Raw genomic sequence first — 16374 nt, forward strand, 5'->3', positions numbered from 1 at the left:
TATTTCATGTTGTGTGTAGGTGGTATGCAGCCCTGTCCGAGCCTGCCCAGCACAGATTTAAGAGCTGGAATTAATCTGTAATATCGCTCATTATCTGACAATAAACAAAAGATTTCTCGTCTTGGTTGTGAGTTGCTTAGTTTTATTCCCCCCCCCCCCAGCCTCTCACATCCTCCCTCCCTTCCTCCCAGAGCAGGTTTGGCCACTTCTCTGTTTACCTCTGTTCTGGCCCTGCTCGTCTCTGCCACTTCCTGGTCACCTGGATCAGTTTCCTGACGTGAGCAGCAAGCTCTGGGTCGTCACAGCACGCCCAGAACTCTCTGACTCTGTTCTGTCCTGTTCTCTTTCCCAGAATTCTCACAGGACGGGCAGCCGGCTAACATTTCCGGCTAAACTCACCCAGCCAATCAACAGACGCTGTGACCGGGACAAAGTCCTTTGTCAGTTCACCTACCTACTCTCTTTCTCCCTCCTTCCCCCTCTCCCTCTGTAGCTCTCTGACAGGTCTAGAGTTACACCCTATTTCCTAAGCATTACCTGTCCAGGTGAAGCTGCTTTGCCTGAAGTGAACAACGCTCTGTGAGTCCTGCAAGCTCTTGTCCCTGTAGTCGGAACTGTAAAGACTGTACTGGATGTTGTATCACTATTACTTGCTAAAGTTTGACTTGCTACAGTAAGTAGGAGTAGTCTACTTGACAGTTTGTCTATTGTCTCATACGTCTGTCTGTGTACTTTTAAGAGATTCATCTGAATGCTGCTTGCGTTGCGAGTTTGTGTCTGCGTGAGTGGACGTCAGACATGTTCTCTCCCTATGTTTTGCCTGTGTCTGTAAAGTAACTTATCCATTCTATCTGTGATCAGTGACCTGAACGTCTGAGTGAGAGTAACTATGTGCTGATCCAGACAGACTCTGAGCCGTTAGAGCCGCTCCAAAGAGCTCAATGGCTGCCTGCTCCTCTGCTCTGCCCTGAGCTCTGTTGTCCAAGACTGGGCAGTCAGATTTAGAGGTCTGGCTCAGAGAGAGAGAGAGAGAGAGAGAGAGACTCAGCACCAGATCTGTGGAGATTTCTAATAGACACTCAGATCATAGAGATAGAGAGGATAGACAGAACTTTGATGGACAGGGTGTAGATGTTTTATATTTGTATTTGATATATTTCTATATCTGGGAAGCGTCTTTGCTCGTATCTAAGTTCTTTGTTTACGGGTGCTTCTAAAAGTAGTGGTACATGTAGTAGGCTAGAGTTCCTTAGATCTCGACCATCTGGCTAGATAACGATGAACTGACTACTTATGAAGACTTTATTTCCAAAATGTTATATCAGCCAGTTTTTCAAATTTTTCATAAGAAAATGATTGCTTATGGGTGTTTAAAATATTGCTGTTTAATTAACAGATTTCAGATGTGTATGAAAATGCGTTTTTATTTTGCAAAACACATATCCATTGTTTAGCTGCAATGGAATGTTGTTATCTTGTATATTTGACTGAGATATGTGGTTGTCTCACCTAGATATCTTAAGATAAATGCAGTTACTAGAAGTCGCTCTGGAAAAGAGAATCTGCTAAATGACTAAAATGTGAAATGTAAATGTTTTACATACAGATCTCATACTGTATTGAATTATTTTTGTGAATTATTTTTTGAAATATTGATGTCACAAATGTATCATTTGTACATTTCTTTATCAAAAATGTAGTTATTTGTTACATTTGACTATGTAAACCCTAGCTGTACTACTTATTTCTCTTAGAGTTAGGCGGATACAGTATGTAGCATTTTGCAAAAAAACATGATTATTTGTCTCTCTGAAATGAAACCATCAAGTGATTGATCTTAAACAAATACATGTCTGCCATTGAAAAACCCAATGCCATGATTAGATAGTGAAAAAAGAAACCAATCTCTTTCATAATTTCTTTAAACAATAAAAGCTAATTTACCAACATTTCTGAAAATTGATATATAGCGTTTTGGAATGAAATCTTATGTACACATATTTAATATTATGTTGCATAGGCTAACCTACATCCTTCATGGACCAAATGTAGGTCTCATCCTATCCATTACAAGTGTCAAGTACTTTGCCTGCGTTGTGTACATACACTCGATATTTGTGTGCATACACTTCATATGTGCACATACTTCAAACCAAACCATTTGTATAGTATGGGTGTGTGTGTGTGTATGCACGTGTTCATTGTATCTTGCGCTCAGTGCGAATATATTTGATCTCATCCTGTATATTATCTTATTCCCATTTTCTCTGTGCAGTCGTTATGAGTAGCCTACAGTCAGTCCCCTTCTGTGTCCCTTAACCTCAACATGTCATGATTATCTGCAGTGTGACACATTAATTATTCATTTGGTTCTTATTATTCATCAGCTTTATAATCAGCAGGGGCCTCATTTATAAATGCTGCATAAGCAGAAATATACCCCAAAACATGAGTGGTGCCAGTTACTTGGCGTGAGAATGTCCTCCACGCAAACGTTAGACCATAGGTAAGCACATTTTTGTAGTTGTTGAAGTAACGTATTGCAAACAGGCAAGTATCTAGTGCAAATGGGGGATATGATGATAAGCGTATAAAAAAAAGATTAATAATAATAATAAAAACATTGTCCTTAGTGAGAAAAGCAAAAATCAATGTGTTTTATTTTTGAAATCTAAAATAACTATACATAGGAATCTATTTCCTATTTATTTTGTTTTCATAACCATTGCAGAATAATTCCTCACCTTTTCTGGCCGTGATGCGTTCATATTCCCGAAGTAGCAATACAACAAATTACCATGCGCATGTCTCATTTAATTCAGCTTACTAGCCTGGTAAATAGATAGGTTATGTATTTAAAGTTTTACTGTATGCAATCCCATAGGCAGTGCGGTTTATAATACACAGTTGAATTTAACAGGTGAACAGACAGTTGACATTTTACATTGACGTAGTTCTATGTAGGCTATGCTACCACTGTAGCCTAAGTATAAAATCAAATCAAGATCTATTTATACAGCACATTTCAGATGTGGAATGCAACACAATGTGCTTTACAGGAAAAAGAAAAGAAAAATGAAAATATTTACTACAGAACAAACATAAGAGGATAAATAACAAAAGCATAACAATAAAAACTGAACGACTAAAAAGCACCCTAAGGAAAAGCAAAGCTAAAAAGGTGTTTTAAGATATCTTTGAAAAATGTCCTCAGTTTCAGCCCCCCTCAGGTTCTCTGGCAGGCTATTCCAGAGGCTGGGGACATAGTAACAAAAGGCTGCCTCTCCATGCCTCTTGGTCCTAGGCTTTGGGATAGTTAAAAGGCCAACGTCAGAGGACCTGAGGGACCTACTGGGTACATAACTTAAAATCATGTCTGGCATGTATTGGGGTGCACAATCGTGGATTGATTTAAAAAACAACAGAATAATGTTAAAATGAATTCTAAATTAATTGTAAAACTCACAGTGCAGAGAACTTAAATCCGGTGTAATGTGTGGTCTCTGTCTAGTCTTGGTCAGTACCCTTGCTGCAGTATTTTGTATGTTTTGCAGTTGACCAATGGCATTCTTGGGTAGACCAGACAGGAGAGCATTACAGAAGTCAAGCCTGCTTGTTATAAAAGCATGGATGAGTCTCTCTGTACTAGCCTGAGAGAAACGGCCGCACCTTGGCAATGTTCCTCAGGCGACAAAAGCTATTTTGGTCACATTCCTAATGTGTGACCTGAAATTGAGTTCAGAATCTAAAATAATACCCAGGTTTTTTACTTGGGGTTTTATCTTTATTGCCAGTGTATTAAAATGTTCGGCCAGATTCTCTCTCTTTGCTTTGGTTCCAACAATAACAATCCTTGGATATCCTGCAACAATTGGCTGTTAAAAACAATTGTATTCATGGAAATTCACTACAAAGCTTTTTAGCTGGAGGAAGTTGTGAACCATCCAAGTTTTTAAATCACTAATACAGTCTAATAATGTATCCGTGGAGCTAAAATCCTCTGGTGACAAAGAAATGTAAAGTTGTGTATCGTCTGCATAGCAGGGGTAGCATAAATACCCAAGGGGTAGCATAAATAAATTGAACAGTACTGGCCCCTAAATAGAACATTGTGGAATGCCATGTGATATGTATTTCTATGAGCTATGTTTACCAAGGGTGACAAAAAACTCTCAACCAGTCAAATAGGTCCTAAACCTATTTAGAACAGGACCGGAGAGGCCAACCCTAGTACTGTAATTCAGAATTTGCGGGCAGTCCAGCATGTTCAGGTTTGGGAAAAGTCAAACGTTCTGCGCTGACTGCTCCAAAACAATTTGCTGTTATTTTTTCTTTTAGAAACTGTCACAGTCCTTTGCCAAATACAGCATAAGTTACTGCAAAAGATTCAAACATTCCGCTAACACCTCCAAAAAACATTTGATAACATTTGTCATTGCTCTTTCTTTTAGAAACTGCCATGGCCTAATTACAATAGTTCCAAATTAATTCCAGGTCTGATTGATAACGGGAAACATGTGTACGTATGGCATGCGCCAAGTTTATGGGTGAAATTTACGCAACGGTTATAAATCCGGTCCCGGGTTCCTGCTCTAAGCAGGCGTGTTTTGAGGAGAAACATGGATCTGTGGAATGTTTTACCTCTGAACAGCTGTGTCTGCCCCTCCCTCTCAGACAACACACTGAGCCTGCAGGCCTGTTGTGTGGACCTGCATGGGCTAGGGATAACATACCATACCTCACCTATGTGCACTGGTAACTCCTTGGAGAACCAGGCATACGTTAGTTGAAAAGGCAAACCGTAAATGGAACCTTCATTGTGATCACCGTAGCATCCATATTGTGTTCATGCGGTGCTATTTCACATGACAGACACAATGTCAAATGATACTCTGACCCCAGCGTGTGCTCGATGTGCCTACTGTTTGTTTCAGGGTGGGTGTGGGACAGGATGTGTTTGTGATAGAACTTTAATTTGTGTGCTTTTGAAAGGTTTGGATTTGTCAGGTCAATCCGGGGTCTTTGTCAGATTACTGTACTGCCTTTTGTTGGGCTACCTAGTAGGATGTGCATAAGCTACATTTGTTTGCATTATTATAGGAGCATGGGACACATTTACAGACCTACACACTAGTATACGGCAGACATTCAAATGCTGACGCAAACACACTTACCTTGTTCAAAGAGTTGTTTTTCAACCAGGGCCGTAAGGGAATGAGCTGAGTCGGCATTGGGTTGGATGATTATTAGCTAATCAACTCACACTGTGTCACAGGATCATTGGACAGACAGTAACCAACATGTCTATGAGAGAGTATCTGTGCACTGTATGAATGTCTGTGTAATGTGCATTGTGTGTGAGCCGTTCTTATCCATGAGCCATTAAATGGGGATTTTGTCTCCTATGAGCGGTTCTGGCCTCTGTCTACATTTACTGGTTTTTCCTTACAACTGAAAAAATAGTCAAATATCACACAGCATGACCAAAAGTATGTGGATACCTGCTTGTCGAGCGTCTCTTTCCAACATCATGGGCGTTCGGCGGTCCAATTCATCCCAAAGGTGTTCAATGGGGTTGAGGTCAGGAATCTGTGCAGATCAGTCAAGTCCTTCCACACCGATCTCGACAAACCATTTCAGTATGGACCTCGCTTTGTGCACGGGGCACTGTCATGCTGAAACAGGAAAGTGCATTCCCCAAACGGATGCCACAAAGTTGGAAGCACAGAATCATCTAGAATGTCACTGTATGCTGTAGCGTTAAGATTTCCCTTCAATGGAACTAAGGGGCCTAGCCCAAACCATAAAAAAACAGCCCAGAACATTATTCCTCCTCCACCAAACTTTACAGTTGGCACTATGCATTGGGGCAGGTAGCATTTTCCTGGGATCCGCCAAACCCAGATTTGTCTGCCAGATGGTGAAGCGTGATTCATCACTCCAGAGAACGCGTTTACACTGCTCCAGAGTCCAATGTTGGCGAGCTTTACACCACTCCAACCGATGCTTGCCATTTTGCATGGTGATCTTAGGCTTGTGTGTGGCTGCTCGGCCATGGCAACCCATTTCATGAAGCTCCCGACCAACCGTTCCTGTGCTGACGTTGGTTCCCGAGGCAGTTTGGAACTCAGTAGGTGAGTGTTGCAACAGAGGACAGATGATATGTACGTGCTCCGCGGTTCAGCACTCAGTGGTCCTGTTCTGTGAGCTTGTGTGGCCAACCACTTCGTGGCTGAGCCACTGTTGCTCCTAGACATTTCCACTTCACAATAACAGTATTTACAGTTGACCGGGGCAGCTCTAGCAGGGAAGAAATTTGACTAACTGACTTGTTGGAAAGGTGGCATCCCATGACGGTGCCATGTTGAAAGTCACTGAGCTCTTCAGTAAGGCCAATGTTTGTCTATGGAGATTGCATACCTGTGTGCTCGATTTTACACACCTGTCAGCAACGGGTGTGGCTGAAATAGACAAATCCAGTAATTTGAAGGGGTGTCCACATACTTTTATATACAGTATATAGTGTATGGACATAGATGTGAACCCTTTTTTGCCATCATTCATAGCCTATTCTCCCTGAATGTTGGGCAAAGGTTACCTTGGCAACACAAAAAACTTGTCACTTGAAAATGGATGACGATACTGTTTGTTTTTTATTAAACATGGCGTGAACAAAATCCAATGGAGAAAGTCCAAACAGACTGATTACTTTATAAGGACTGCTTAATTTATCTTTGTTATTAATCCTGTAGGCCTGGTAATAAGAAGGTGAGGTTATAAATAGGGCTTTAGCCTGGTCACGTTTCAGCCTGTCACGGCTGTCGGCTGTGTGTCACTGAATGACTGTATATATGAATGGACAAAGCCATTAATCACATGACACACTTAATTCCTTTGTGAGACTCAATAGCGCATTGACGCCAAATTAAGTCGGTTAAAATGCATTTTGATCAACTCCAGGAAGTGACGTTGCAGGCTAGCTCAGTGCTGCCCCCTCTCATTGTGTAAGTCAAGTTGAAGGCCGACCGGGGTACTGCAGGCTGCCATTAGCAACTCAATTATCCTTATAACTTCTTCTGTGTACGATTTTAAAATAAAAGGTTCAAGGACATACATCTGGTGTGTTAGAAGCGATTACTGGTACTATGACTGTCTTCTCAAGATTTATTTATTTACCCGAAGATTGACCACGAAGATCACCATTTTTCCATTCACTATAACGGGGATCCTGTTTTCCGCTAACCATGCCTGCAGTAGCCTTGAACTTCTGTGGCTTCATTTAGAGGGGGCAAGAATTCTCCCCTGGTTTCACTTTCTTTTTCCCTCCACAGCAGGTTAGAGCAGGGTGGGTTGGAGCTCCTCTGCGGTGGTTTTGTGAAGCCATGTTGTCACTCTGAGGATTAACGCTAATGAGCTCTGGGAGGTGCTCCCTGGGCACAGGTGTGTCCCATTCAAATGCTTTGTTGTGCGCATGTGTGTGCATCTGTTAGTGAATGGAAGCTTCAGAGATTTTACTGTTATATGACACAAAGGGTTCATGAGTTTCAGATACAGAGGTCTCTGTGACTGATTGTTCTTCTGCTGTTGTCTGTCCAGACTACACACGTATTACACGTGTACATTCTGTTCTCTCTATCCTGACTGGTAATCATCTCACTTTACCTCTCTATCATCATCTTCTTAATATCCTCTACCTCCCATGAAAGAGAGACAGTGAGAGAGAGACAGAGACAAAGAGAGAGACAGACAGAGACAGAGAGAGAGAGAGAGAGAGAGAGAGAGAGAGAGAGAGAGACAGAGAGAGAGAGAGACAGACAGAGAGAGACACAGAGAGAGACAGAGACAGAGAGAGACAGAGACAGAGAAAGAGAGAGAGACAGACAGAGAGACAGACAGAGAGAGAGAGAGACAGAGAGAGAGACAGAGAGCGACAGAGGGAGAGAGAGAGACAGAGAGACAGAGAGAGATAGACAGAGAGACATAGAGACAGAGACAGAGAGAGAGAGAGATGTTCAGCTTTAGAGTACACTGCTCCAGTGAACCTCACTCCCACCTTTCTCTCCCTCTGTCCGTCTGTATTGAGATGAAAGCTACCCCTCCTGAGAGAGAGAGACAGAAACAGAGAGAGGGGGGGTGAGAGACAGAGAGAGAGGGAGTGAGAGACAGACAGAGAGAGAGAGAGAGAGAGAGAGAGAGAGAGAGAGAGAGAGAGAGAGAGAGAGAGAGAGAGAGAGAGTGTAGCAGGATAATACAGTCACTTCATCACAGCAGGGAGCTTTAACTTAATTATAGTACTGTTCAGACTGCTGTTATTACAACGGTCCTCCTCCCAGACACACACAGCAAACAAACAGAGCTTTGATGACTGCCATAACTCACAGCTTTCCTCTTAGGCCACTTATGTAAGCCAAGGTCTGTGTGTGTTCACAACTAGGTGATGTGTATTGTATCCGTGTTCATGTATGAGCGTTTCTGGGTGTTAGTGGGCATGTTTGTTAGTGTACAGTGCATATTGTGCACCATACAGTCATTGGCGTGCACGTGTATATGTGTGTCCGCAGTTACTGAATGCCGTCTGTTACAGTCAGGTGTGTCACCTTTTCAAGGCTATTGAACGTGTCGTGGAAAATGGCTTAGTACCTTCTGGGTTCACACCTGACCCCCAACCACACGCAAAGATGGAGAGGTGTGCTATAGGTTAAAGAGAAACCCTCACGCCAAGTTCTCACACAGTATAGGCAAAGGTTATCTCTGATAGCGTATGGTGTACTTTATGCTCGATTAGTCACTGTGCATTGCAGTACATGAGCATTGATGCTCAGTGTGTTGAAATGTGTGATCTAATTCTAGGGTTGAAACCCATTAAGGTTAGTGGATTTCAGTCAATGTCAGACTATGTATAACATAGTTAGCCAAAGTGATAGCCAATCAGGCGGGACGACCCAAGAGTTGCTCCAGAAAAAGGGGCCATCGGGTTGCCAACAAGATGGCCGTTGCCAGGGTGACGTGGTTCTTGGATGCCAGTCGTCTCTGCCCATCTGTTCACGGCGGTGTGCCAGGCGAGACCGCCTGACTCTGAGATGACGTCGTGGTTCTGAGCGCTGTCTCATACCGTGCATAATATGTCCCACACAGTACACACGTACTGGATGTGAATGCAATGTGTAGCCAGAGAAACAAAGGAGTTCCTCAGTGGTTCGATATCAGCCTTCTCTGCCAGAGGAGAACACACAAATGAAAAGGAGTGAAATTAGAAGAAAGGGACGTTGGTGTTTTTTATTTAACTCAGCATGTAACTTAAGAAGCGATTCATATCTTCAATGACAGCCTAGGAACAGTGGGTTAACTGCCTTGTTCAGGGGAAGAACAACAGATTTTTACATTTGTCAGCTCAGGGATTCGATCTTGCAACCTTTCGGTTACTAGTCCAACGCTCTAACCAGTAGGCTACCTGTCGCCCGCTCTCACAGTGGCTGTGATTCCTGCTCTATGTTTCACTGCTGAGGGTATGTCTATGTGTGTACGCCTGTCTGTCTGCCTGCTTGTGTGTCTATGCAACACCAAGTTCTGTAGCTCAGCTCAGAGAACGCTGACATTCTGAACACTGTCACACCCTTCCAGCTTGATCCAATATCCATTCCTCTCTCTGTCTCTCTGTACAGCTCCATGGACCTTTACATTTAATGACATTTACCTGATCCCCCACAGCACCATACCAAGCCCCCTTGTCCAAGAGCCCTCTTCATGAGTAGCCAGGGGGAGTTTGAATTGGCTGAGGTGCCTCATGTTGCCATGGTGATGGCGACGGCATCAGCACCCCCACAACGACTCCCACCACCTGCATTGATTGGCACCGGCGGTTTGGAGTCCCCTCCCCCGGAGCTGTGCCAGGTGTGCGGCCAGAGACATCTCCTTGAGGAGAACCATGAGTACCTGTACCGAGACGAGGTGGACGATGACCTCATCTGTCACATCTGTTTGCAGCCGTTTATCAGGCCGCTGGACACGCCCTGCGGACACACCTACTGCCAGGAGTGTCTGACCAGCTTCCTGCTGGAGAGTGACTTCTGCCCCGTGGACCGCACCCATCTCATGCTGCAGAACTGCCGCAAGTCCAGCCTGCTGGTGCACAAGCTACTGGACAAGCTGGCCGTGGCCTGCCCCTTCACTGACCACTGCACTGATGCCCTGCCCCGGGGAGAGATAGAGGGACACATCAAGAACAGGTAGGTCTCGTACCCCCATCATACCCACTATGTACTGTAATAACACATTACCCCAGCACACCTTAACCCACTGCACTGATGCCCTGCCCCGGGGAGAGATGGAGAGACACATCAAGAACAGTTAGGAGAAAAACTAAGAATCCCAACATGCATGTCACCACTTTTACCCACAATCCACTGTAAGAGCAAAGAGTGTTCCACACCCACAGGATGTCTGTAACATACGTCTTCCTAAACACAGTTAGATATTGCAGGGACAACTGAATGCATTCAAATGAAATGTGTCTTCCACATTTAACCCAACCCCTCTGAATCAGAGAGGTGTAGGGGGCTGCCTTAATCAACATCCACATCTTCAGCACCTGGGGAACAGTGGGTTAACTGCCTTGCTCAGGGGCAGAACGACAGATTTTTACCTTGTCAGCTCAGGGATTCAATCCAGCAACCTTCCAGTTTCTGGCCCAACGCCCTAACCACTAAGCTACCTGCAGCACCCATAATAACTGCTGCATGCTTATTATTTGTGTTCTGTTTTCCCCATCTGCTCCTCTCTCTCTCTCAGGGCTCATAACGTTGTTGTGGTACATTTGTGTTGACCTCCGTTTAACATACACACTTAGCATCCCCACCCCCACGTCCCTATTGTCCCTGTCCCCACCCCCTCCAGTCCCAGAGGGGGAGAGCGCACTTCCTCCCCCTGGTTCTTTCATCTGAACCAGCCCAGCTCCTCTGTTTATCATTATAGAGTCAGAGGTTTGGCTGCTCATTGTTCAGTGTCTTGGCTCCTCTCTTCATTAGCGCTCGTTAACACTCTGCTAGCCTAGAGGCCCACAGGGTAATTACTAAATAACTCCCGAGCTATACACTGGGACTGTGCAACAATGTGTTTCCCATAAAGTGATAGTGATTGCATAACTATCACCTGAGCCTGCAATCCCCTCGAAGTTCACCCCCCTTTCTCCCCTCCCTCCTTCAATCTTCATCCCCGGGTGTCCTGTCACTCACACCTCCATCCTCCATATCTACCTCTCCATCTCGTTCACGATGTGTGAGTGTGGTGTGGGTGGGCCAGGGTCTCTGGGGACCAGCTCCTCTCTGGGAGGAGTCAAGAGGTGTTACAGTATCTATCTGTAGAGGGGAGAGGCTACGTCCTAGGGGAGGAGAAGAGAGGCTACGTCCTGGGGGAGGAGAAGAGAGGCTACGTCCTGGGAGAGGAGAAGAGAGGCTACGTCCTGGGGGAGGAGAAGAGAGGCTACGTCCTGGGGGAGGAGAAGAGAGGCTACGTCCTGGGGGAGGAGAAGAGAGGCTACGTCCTGGGGGAGGAGAAGAGAGGCTACGTCCTGGGGGAGGAGAAGAGAGGCTACGTCCTGGGGGAGGAGAAGAGAGGCTACGTCCTGGGGGAGGAGAAGAGAGGCTACGTCCTGGGGGAGGAGAAGAGAGGCTACGTCCTGGGGGAGGAGAAGAGAGGCTACGTCCTGGGGGAGGAGAAGAGAGGCTACGTCCTGGGGGAGGAGAGGAGACACTCTGGCCTGAATGGGGAATGCTCATCCAGCCTGATACACCCGCCTCATAAGGTCTTTGGTTTTGTGCCCGGGGTTCGGCACTTTCTTGGGTTCAGTGTTTGTGGTCCTGTGTTTGTGGTTGTGTTCGCGGTCCAGTAATTGCGGTCCTATGCTTGATGTCATGCAGGGTTGCGTGTTATGTTTATGATGTAGGGTTTATGGTCTTATTTCATTAGGTGTGTTTATGGTCAGGTGTTTATAGCCTGTTTATCTTGCAAATCCTTTTACAGTGTGTTTTCCATATACATTTATAAAGTGCCTTTCCCAGTGAAAATATGTTAACTATTTGTACTTGGCTTTTTAATGTGTGTGTGTAGTTGCAGTGCTTGTGTTTACGTTCTTGTACTTGTCTGTTCATGTTTTGGTCAGGTCATTGGGTTGCTTGCGTGTTCAGGCATTTGTGCATTGATTTCTTCCATGCTTGGTGTTTCTATGCCTGTAGCATGGTGCTTCATGTCTTTCAGTATACGTACATGCTGTTCCTTTGGGGAGTGCTGTCTGTGTAATGTGGGATTGGAGATGGATTTGTCTAAATTCAGATTACCGTGCAAAAGTCAAGTAAAGAACTCTGTCAAAGCATGAGATGAACGGGAAATTAACAAATCCCTTTGCATGCCAGTGAGTTTGTGAGTATTGAAGAGATTTAGGTCCTTGTTTTGTGTTCTTACGTGGTGAGCATCCCAAATGGCTCACTGTTCCCTATATAGTGTGCTTGACCAGAGCCTTGGTCAAAAGTAGCGCACTGTAAAGGGAATATGGTGCCATTTCGGACACGAAACACAGACACGGACATGAAAATAGATTTGGGTCTTGTCTGTCCATATGCATGGACAGTAGTAGGAAATGTGTGCTTTAATGCATGGATCTATGTGCGTGTGTACTTACGTGCAGGCCTTTGTGTGTGTATATGCTGGTGTTGTGTATATGCTGGTGTTGTGTATATGCTGGTGTTGTGTATGTGTTAGTGTTGTGTATGTGTTAGTGTTGTGTATGTGTTAGTGTGATGTAAGTCCACCTGGCTATGTGCCAGAGGGCTGATCTCTGATCTCTACTGTGACAGGTGGCCATTCTGTCCCTGACCTTTCTGACCCTGCCACTTCCTGATGTGTGTGTGTGTGTGTGGGGGGGGTCGTGTCATTTTACCATGCAAATACACTGTATGCAGCCAGTAATACATTCTTATCCCTCATGGACCGGTTCGTAGCTGAAACATTTTGCATTCAGGCTGCGTAGGCTTCGATTTCCTCCTTAACTTTATTTAATGGCGATATGCATACTTTCTTTATGAAACACCATTTTTCACCACCATGCTAGAGTGAGTAAATGCTAATGTTGTATATCAAAATTTCCCCAAAAATTATGCATTCAGGAGTATAATCTATGAGCAGAATTCCTGTTTTACCTCAATTAGCCAAAAAATCCCTAGTTTGAAAGCGACTATTTTCCTTGAAGCTGTGCTGCGGCATTTTCCCAAATTCACCCAATTCAATTTCTAGCCAATTAGCTTCAGCCCCTCGCCATTTGAGTGACAGAGTGTCTTTCTCAGCCCCATAGCAAAATGTGTAGAATTGCAGGAAATTAGCTTTAAAACAGAAACGAACAAAAAACTATGCGGCCAAGATGAGCGCCTCTAAAAATGTTGATCACCGACCGCCATTGGCCACGCCCACGGCCACGGCCACCACCTAAGCCCCATTTTGATCCAGAAAAAACCCTGCACTTTACTAACCTCTGCTCTATTGGTTCGTCTAGCCTCAACTACTCTCCTTCTGGAAGACTGGGTTTGAGATCGAAAACTGAAGAGGAATGGAAATAGGCAAATATTCTTAATGTGTGGGTGTGTGTGAAGGGTGTATCTGACTGTGTGTGATGTGTGTGTGTGTGTGTGTGTGTGTGTGTGTGTGTGTGTGTGTGTGTGTGTGTGTGTGTGTGTGTGTGTGTGTGTTTTTGAGTGTGTTTGATGACTTCTTTGGGCCAGACTGGTTTCTGCTTTCAAACTGCATCCTGTGACAATCCAATTACATTACATTTCCTGCCAGCCCGTGGCCTTGTGTGGTTCACACTGCTCACACCACAGCACAGAACACACAACTAAACACACACACACACATATTTACCCATGAAATATTCATTGGGATGGGCTATTTACACCAGTTAAGTACCTTACTCCGGTGCACCTTAAAACAGCACTACACTGAGACTACTCCCAAACCACTACTAACCACCAGGAGAGGAGAGGAGAGGAGAGGAGAGGAGAGGAGAGGAGAGGAGAGGAGAGGAGAGGAGAGGAGAGGAGAGGAGAGAGGAGAGGGAGAGGAGAGGAGAGGAGAGGAGAGGAGAGGAGAGGAGAGGAGAGGAGAGGAGAGGGGAGGAGAGGAGAGGAGATTAATGGAATGGAATGTAAAGGAGATGTTAGATACTCTAGAGAGATGATGAAAAAACAAAGATGAAAAGAGGAGAGAATCAATGTTGGAAAAAGTGGCAATGAAATGCATTGGGAGAGGAATTGAGAGGAGAGAGAGATGGAGCGATAGGAAAAGCAGATAAATGTGGGACGCTGCAGGCTTGAAGTGTTACGTGATATCATGACTGGAGATCAAAGTTCTCTCACCACCGTCAGCCACTCCCTCTGGCTCTCTAATTACAGCTAAAGGAGAGAGGGATGAAAGAGAGGAGGGAGATGAGAGCAATGAAAAGAGAGAACAAGATGTAGAAAGAGAGAGAGAGGTCTACACTGAGTGTACAAAACATTAAGAACACCTGCTCTTTCCATGACATAGACTGACCAGGTGAAAGCTATGATCCCTTATTGATGTCACTTGTTAAATCCACTTCAATCAGTGTAGATGAAGGGGAGAAGACAGGTTAAATAAGGATTTTCAAGCCTTGAGACAATTGAGAAATGGATTGTGTATGTGTGCCATTCAGAGAGAGGGTGAATGGGCAAGACAAAAGATTGAAGTGTCTTTGAAGTGGGTATGGTAGTAGCTGCCAGGCGCACCAGTTTGTGTCAAGAACTGCAACGCTGCTGGGTTTTTCAGTTTCCCATATGCATTGGCGTCAACATGGGCCAGCATCCCTGTTGAACGCTTGTGACACCTTGTAGAGTCCATGCCCCGACGAATTGAGGCTGTTCTGAAGGCAAAAGGGGGTGCAACTAAATGTTAGGTGTTCCTAATGGTTTGTCCACTCACTGTGTGTATTTAGCCCGGTAGTCTGCTTGGACCTGCCCTTATGCCACCTTACGGTGCCCTCATCACTCCCCTTTATTAACCATGCCCTCGTTATCCATACCCAGCCCCAATCTCAAGATATCAAACATGGTTCAGCCTCTCTCATCCCCCCATCCCCCCGTCCCCCTGTCCCAACTCACACACCCCAACAACAATTTCCCTGAATAAATATATGGGCATCTGACCACTGGTTTGGTTCAATGAATAATTATTATAACAGTAAGCTCCCCTTTCCTGTTCTCTCCCACTCTGTCAGTCTGTTTCACTTCATTCAGAAATAACAGGCTTCTACTGTATCTCTGTGATGAATATTGATTTGGCAGTGTGTTTTTCCTCTCCCCTTCTCGTTTTGTGTTTTTTTTCTACACATGTAGGTAAGGTCTTTGGAGCGATCAGACCAATCTGCTGCCACCCATCTTTAAGAGGGAGGGGTTAAGAGTCAGCTGACCAGCGTATGTGCAGGCAGGGGGAGGTTAATGCAGTAGCTGTGTGTGAGTGCGGGACGGAGAGGGATTGTGACCAATCAGAGAAGCCCCAGGTGCCCCCCCCCGCTCTACCCTTGGTTTGGTCTGCTCCATCTCTCCCTCTCAGTGGTTGCTGCTGCAGTATAAGTCACAGGCTGCGCTGTTCCCTCTGACACATACACGGAGGGAGACACACACACACACACACACTCGTGCGAGCGCAAATCCTCTTACACGTCGCTAGTGCCTAGAGCAGATTAAAGCCTGCACATCTCAAATCATATTCCAAATGTGCCACCTTCCCCTGGGTATCCTCCCTCCTCTTCCTCCTCCTCCTCCGCCTCTTCATCCTCTACCTCCGCAGGACTTCTCCTCTACTTCTGTTGCTGCTTCTTCTTCTTCTTCATCCTCTGGCAGCTGGCCCACTCGCCTCTGCGGCTGAGATGACCACACAGCCTGCCTGAGGGAGAGAGAGAGAGAGACAGGAGGAGACAGAAAGGAGAGAACGAGGGAAGGGGAGAAAGAAAGAAGAGAGGGAGTCATTTAGACCTGAGAGCTATTCTGAAGAAAGAAGGGAAAAAGGGAGAGGGTCAGCACGGCCAGGCTCGGAGAAGAGGAGGGGGAAGTGGAGGAGGAGGAAGTCGGGGGGGAGAGAAGAGAAGAGCGCTCCGGTGCAGAAAGAGAAAGAGAAAAGAGAGAAAGAGAGCGAGAGAGAGCTGACTGTGTATCGACCATGAAGGCTCTACTGCTGCTGGTTCTACCCTGGCTCAGCCCAGCCAACTACACTGACAATGTGGGCAACCTGCACGTCCTCTACTCTGAGCTGTGAGTACTGTACCACTGTCCCACTGTCCCACTCAGCATAGACCTGCTGCATCCATTCACTTCC

The 16374-nt window shown here is 45.3% G+C and overlaps 1 protein-coding gene across 5 annotated transcripts in view; it reads left to right on the top strand.

The window, feature by feature from the left end:
* The first annotated feature begins 450 nt into the window (after positions 1–450).
* The window catches only part of lnx1 (ligand of numb-protein X 1), a 68752-nt gene continuing 52828 nt past the window's right edge, over positions 451–16374 (top strand). The window contains exons 1-2 of one of the 5 annotated variants that reach the window (XM_014168982.2): positions 451–673; positions 9709–10226. In XM_014168982.2, the coding sequence (XP_014024457.2) occupies positions 9745–10226 (482 nt within the window). In that variant the 5' untranslated portion in view covers positions 451–673; positions 9709–9744. Of the gene's footprint in view, positions 674–9662; positions 10227–15628; positions 16311–16374 lie in introns of those variants that run through there. The other 4 variants (XM_014168981.2, XM_014168983.2, XM_014168985.2 and 1 more) reach the window with 4 other exon arrangements.

This window comes from Salmo salar, chromosome ssa23 (assembly GCF_905237065.1).
Source record: "Salmo salar chromosome ssa23, Ssal_v3.1, whole genome shotgun sequence".
In the NCBI taxonomy this organism is placed as follows: Eukaryota; Metazoa; Chordata; class Actinopteri; order Salmoniformes; family Salmonidae; genus Salmo; species Salmo salar.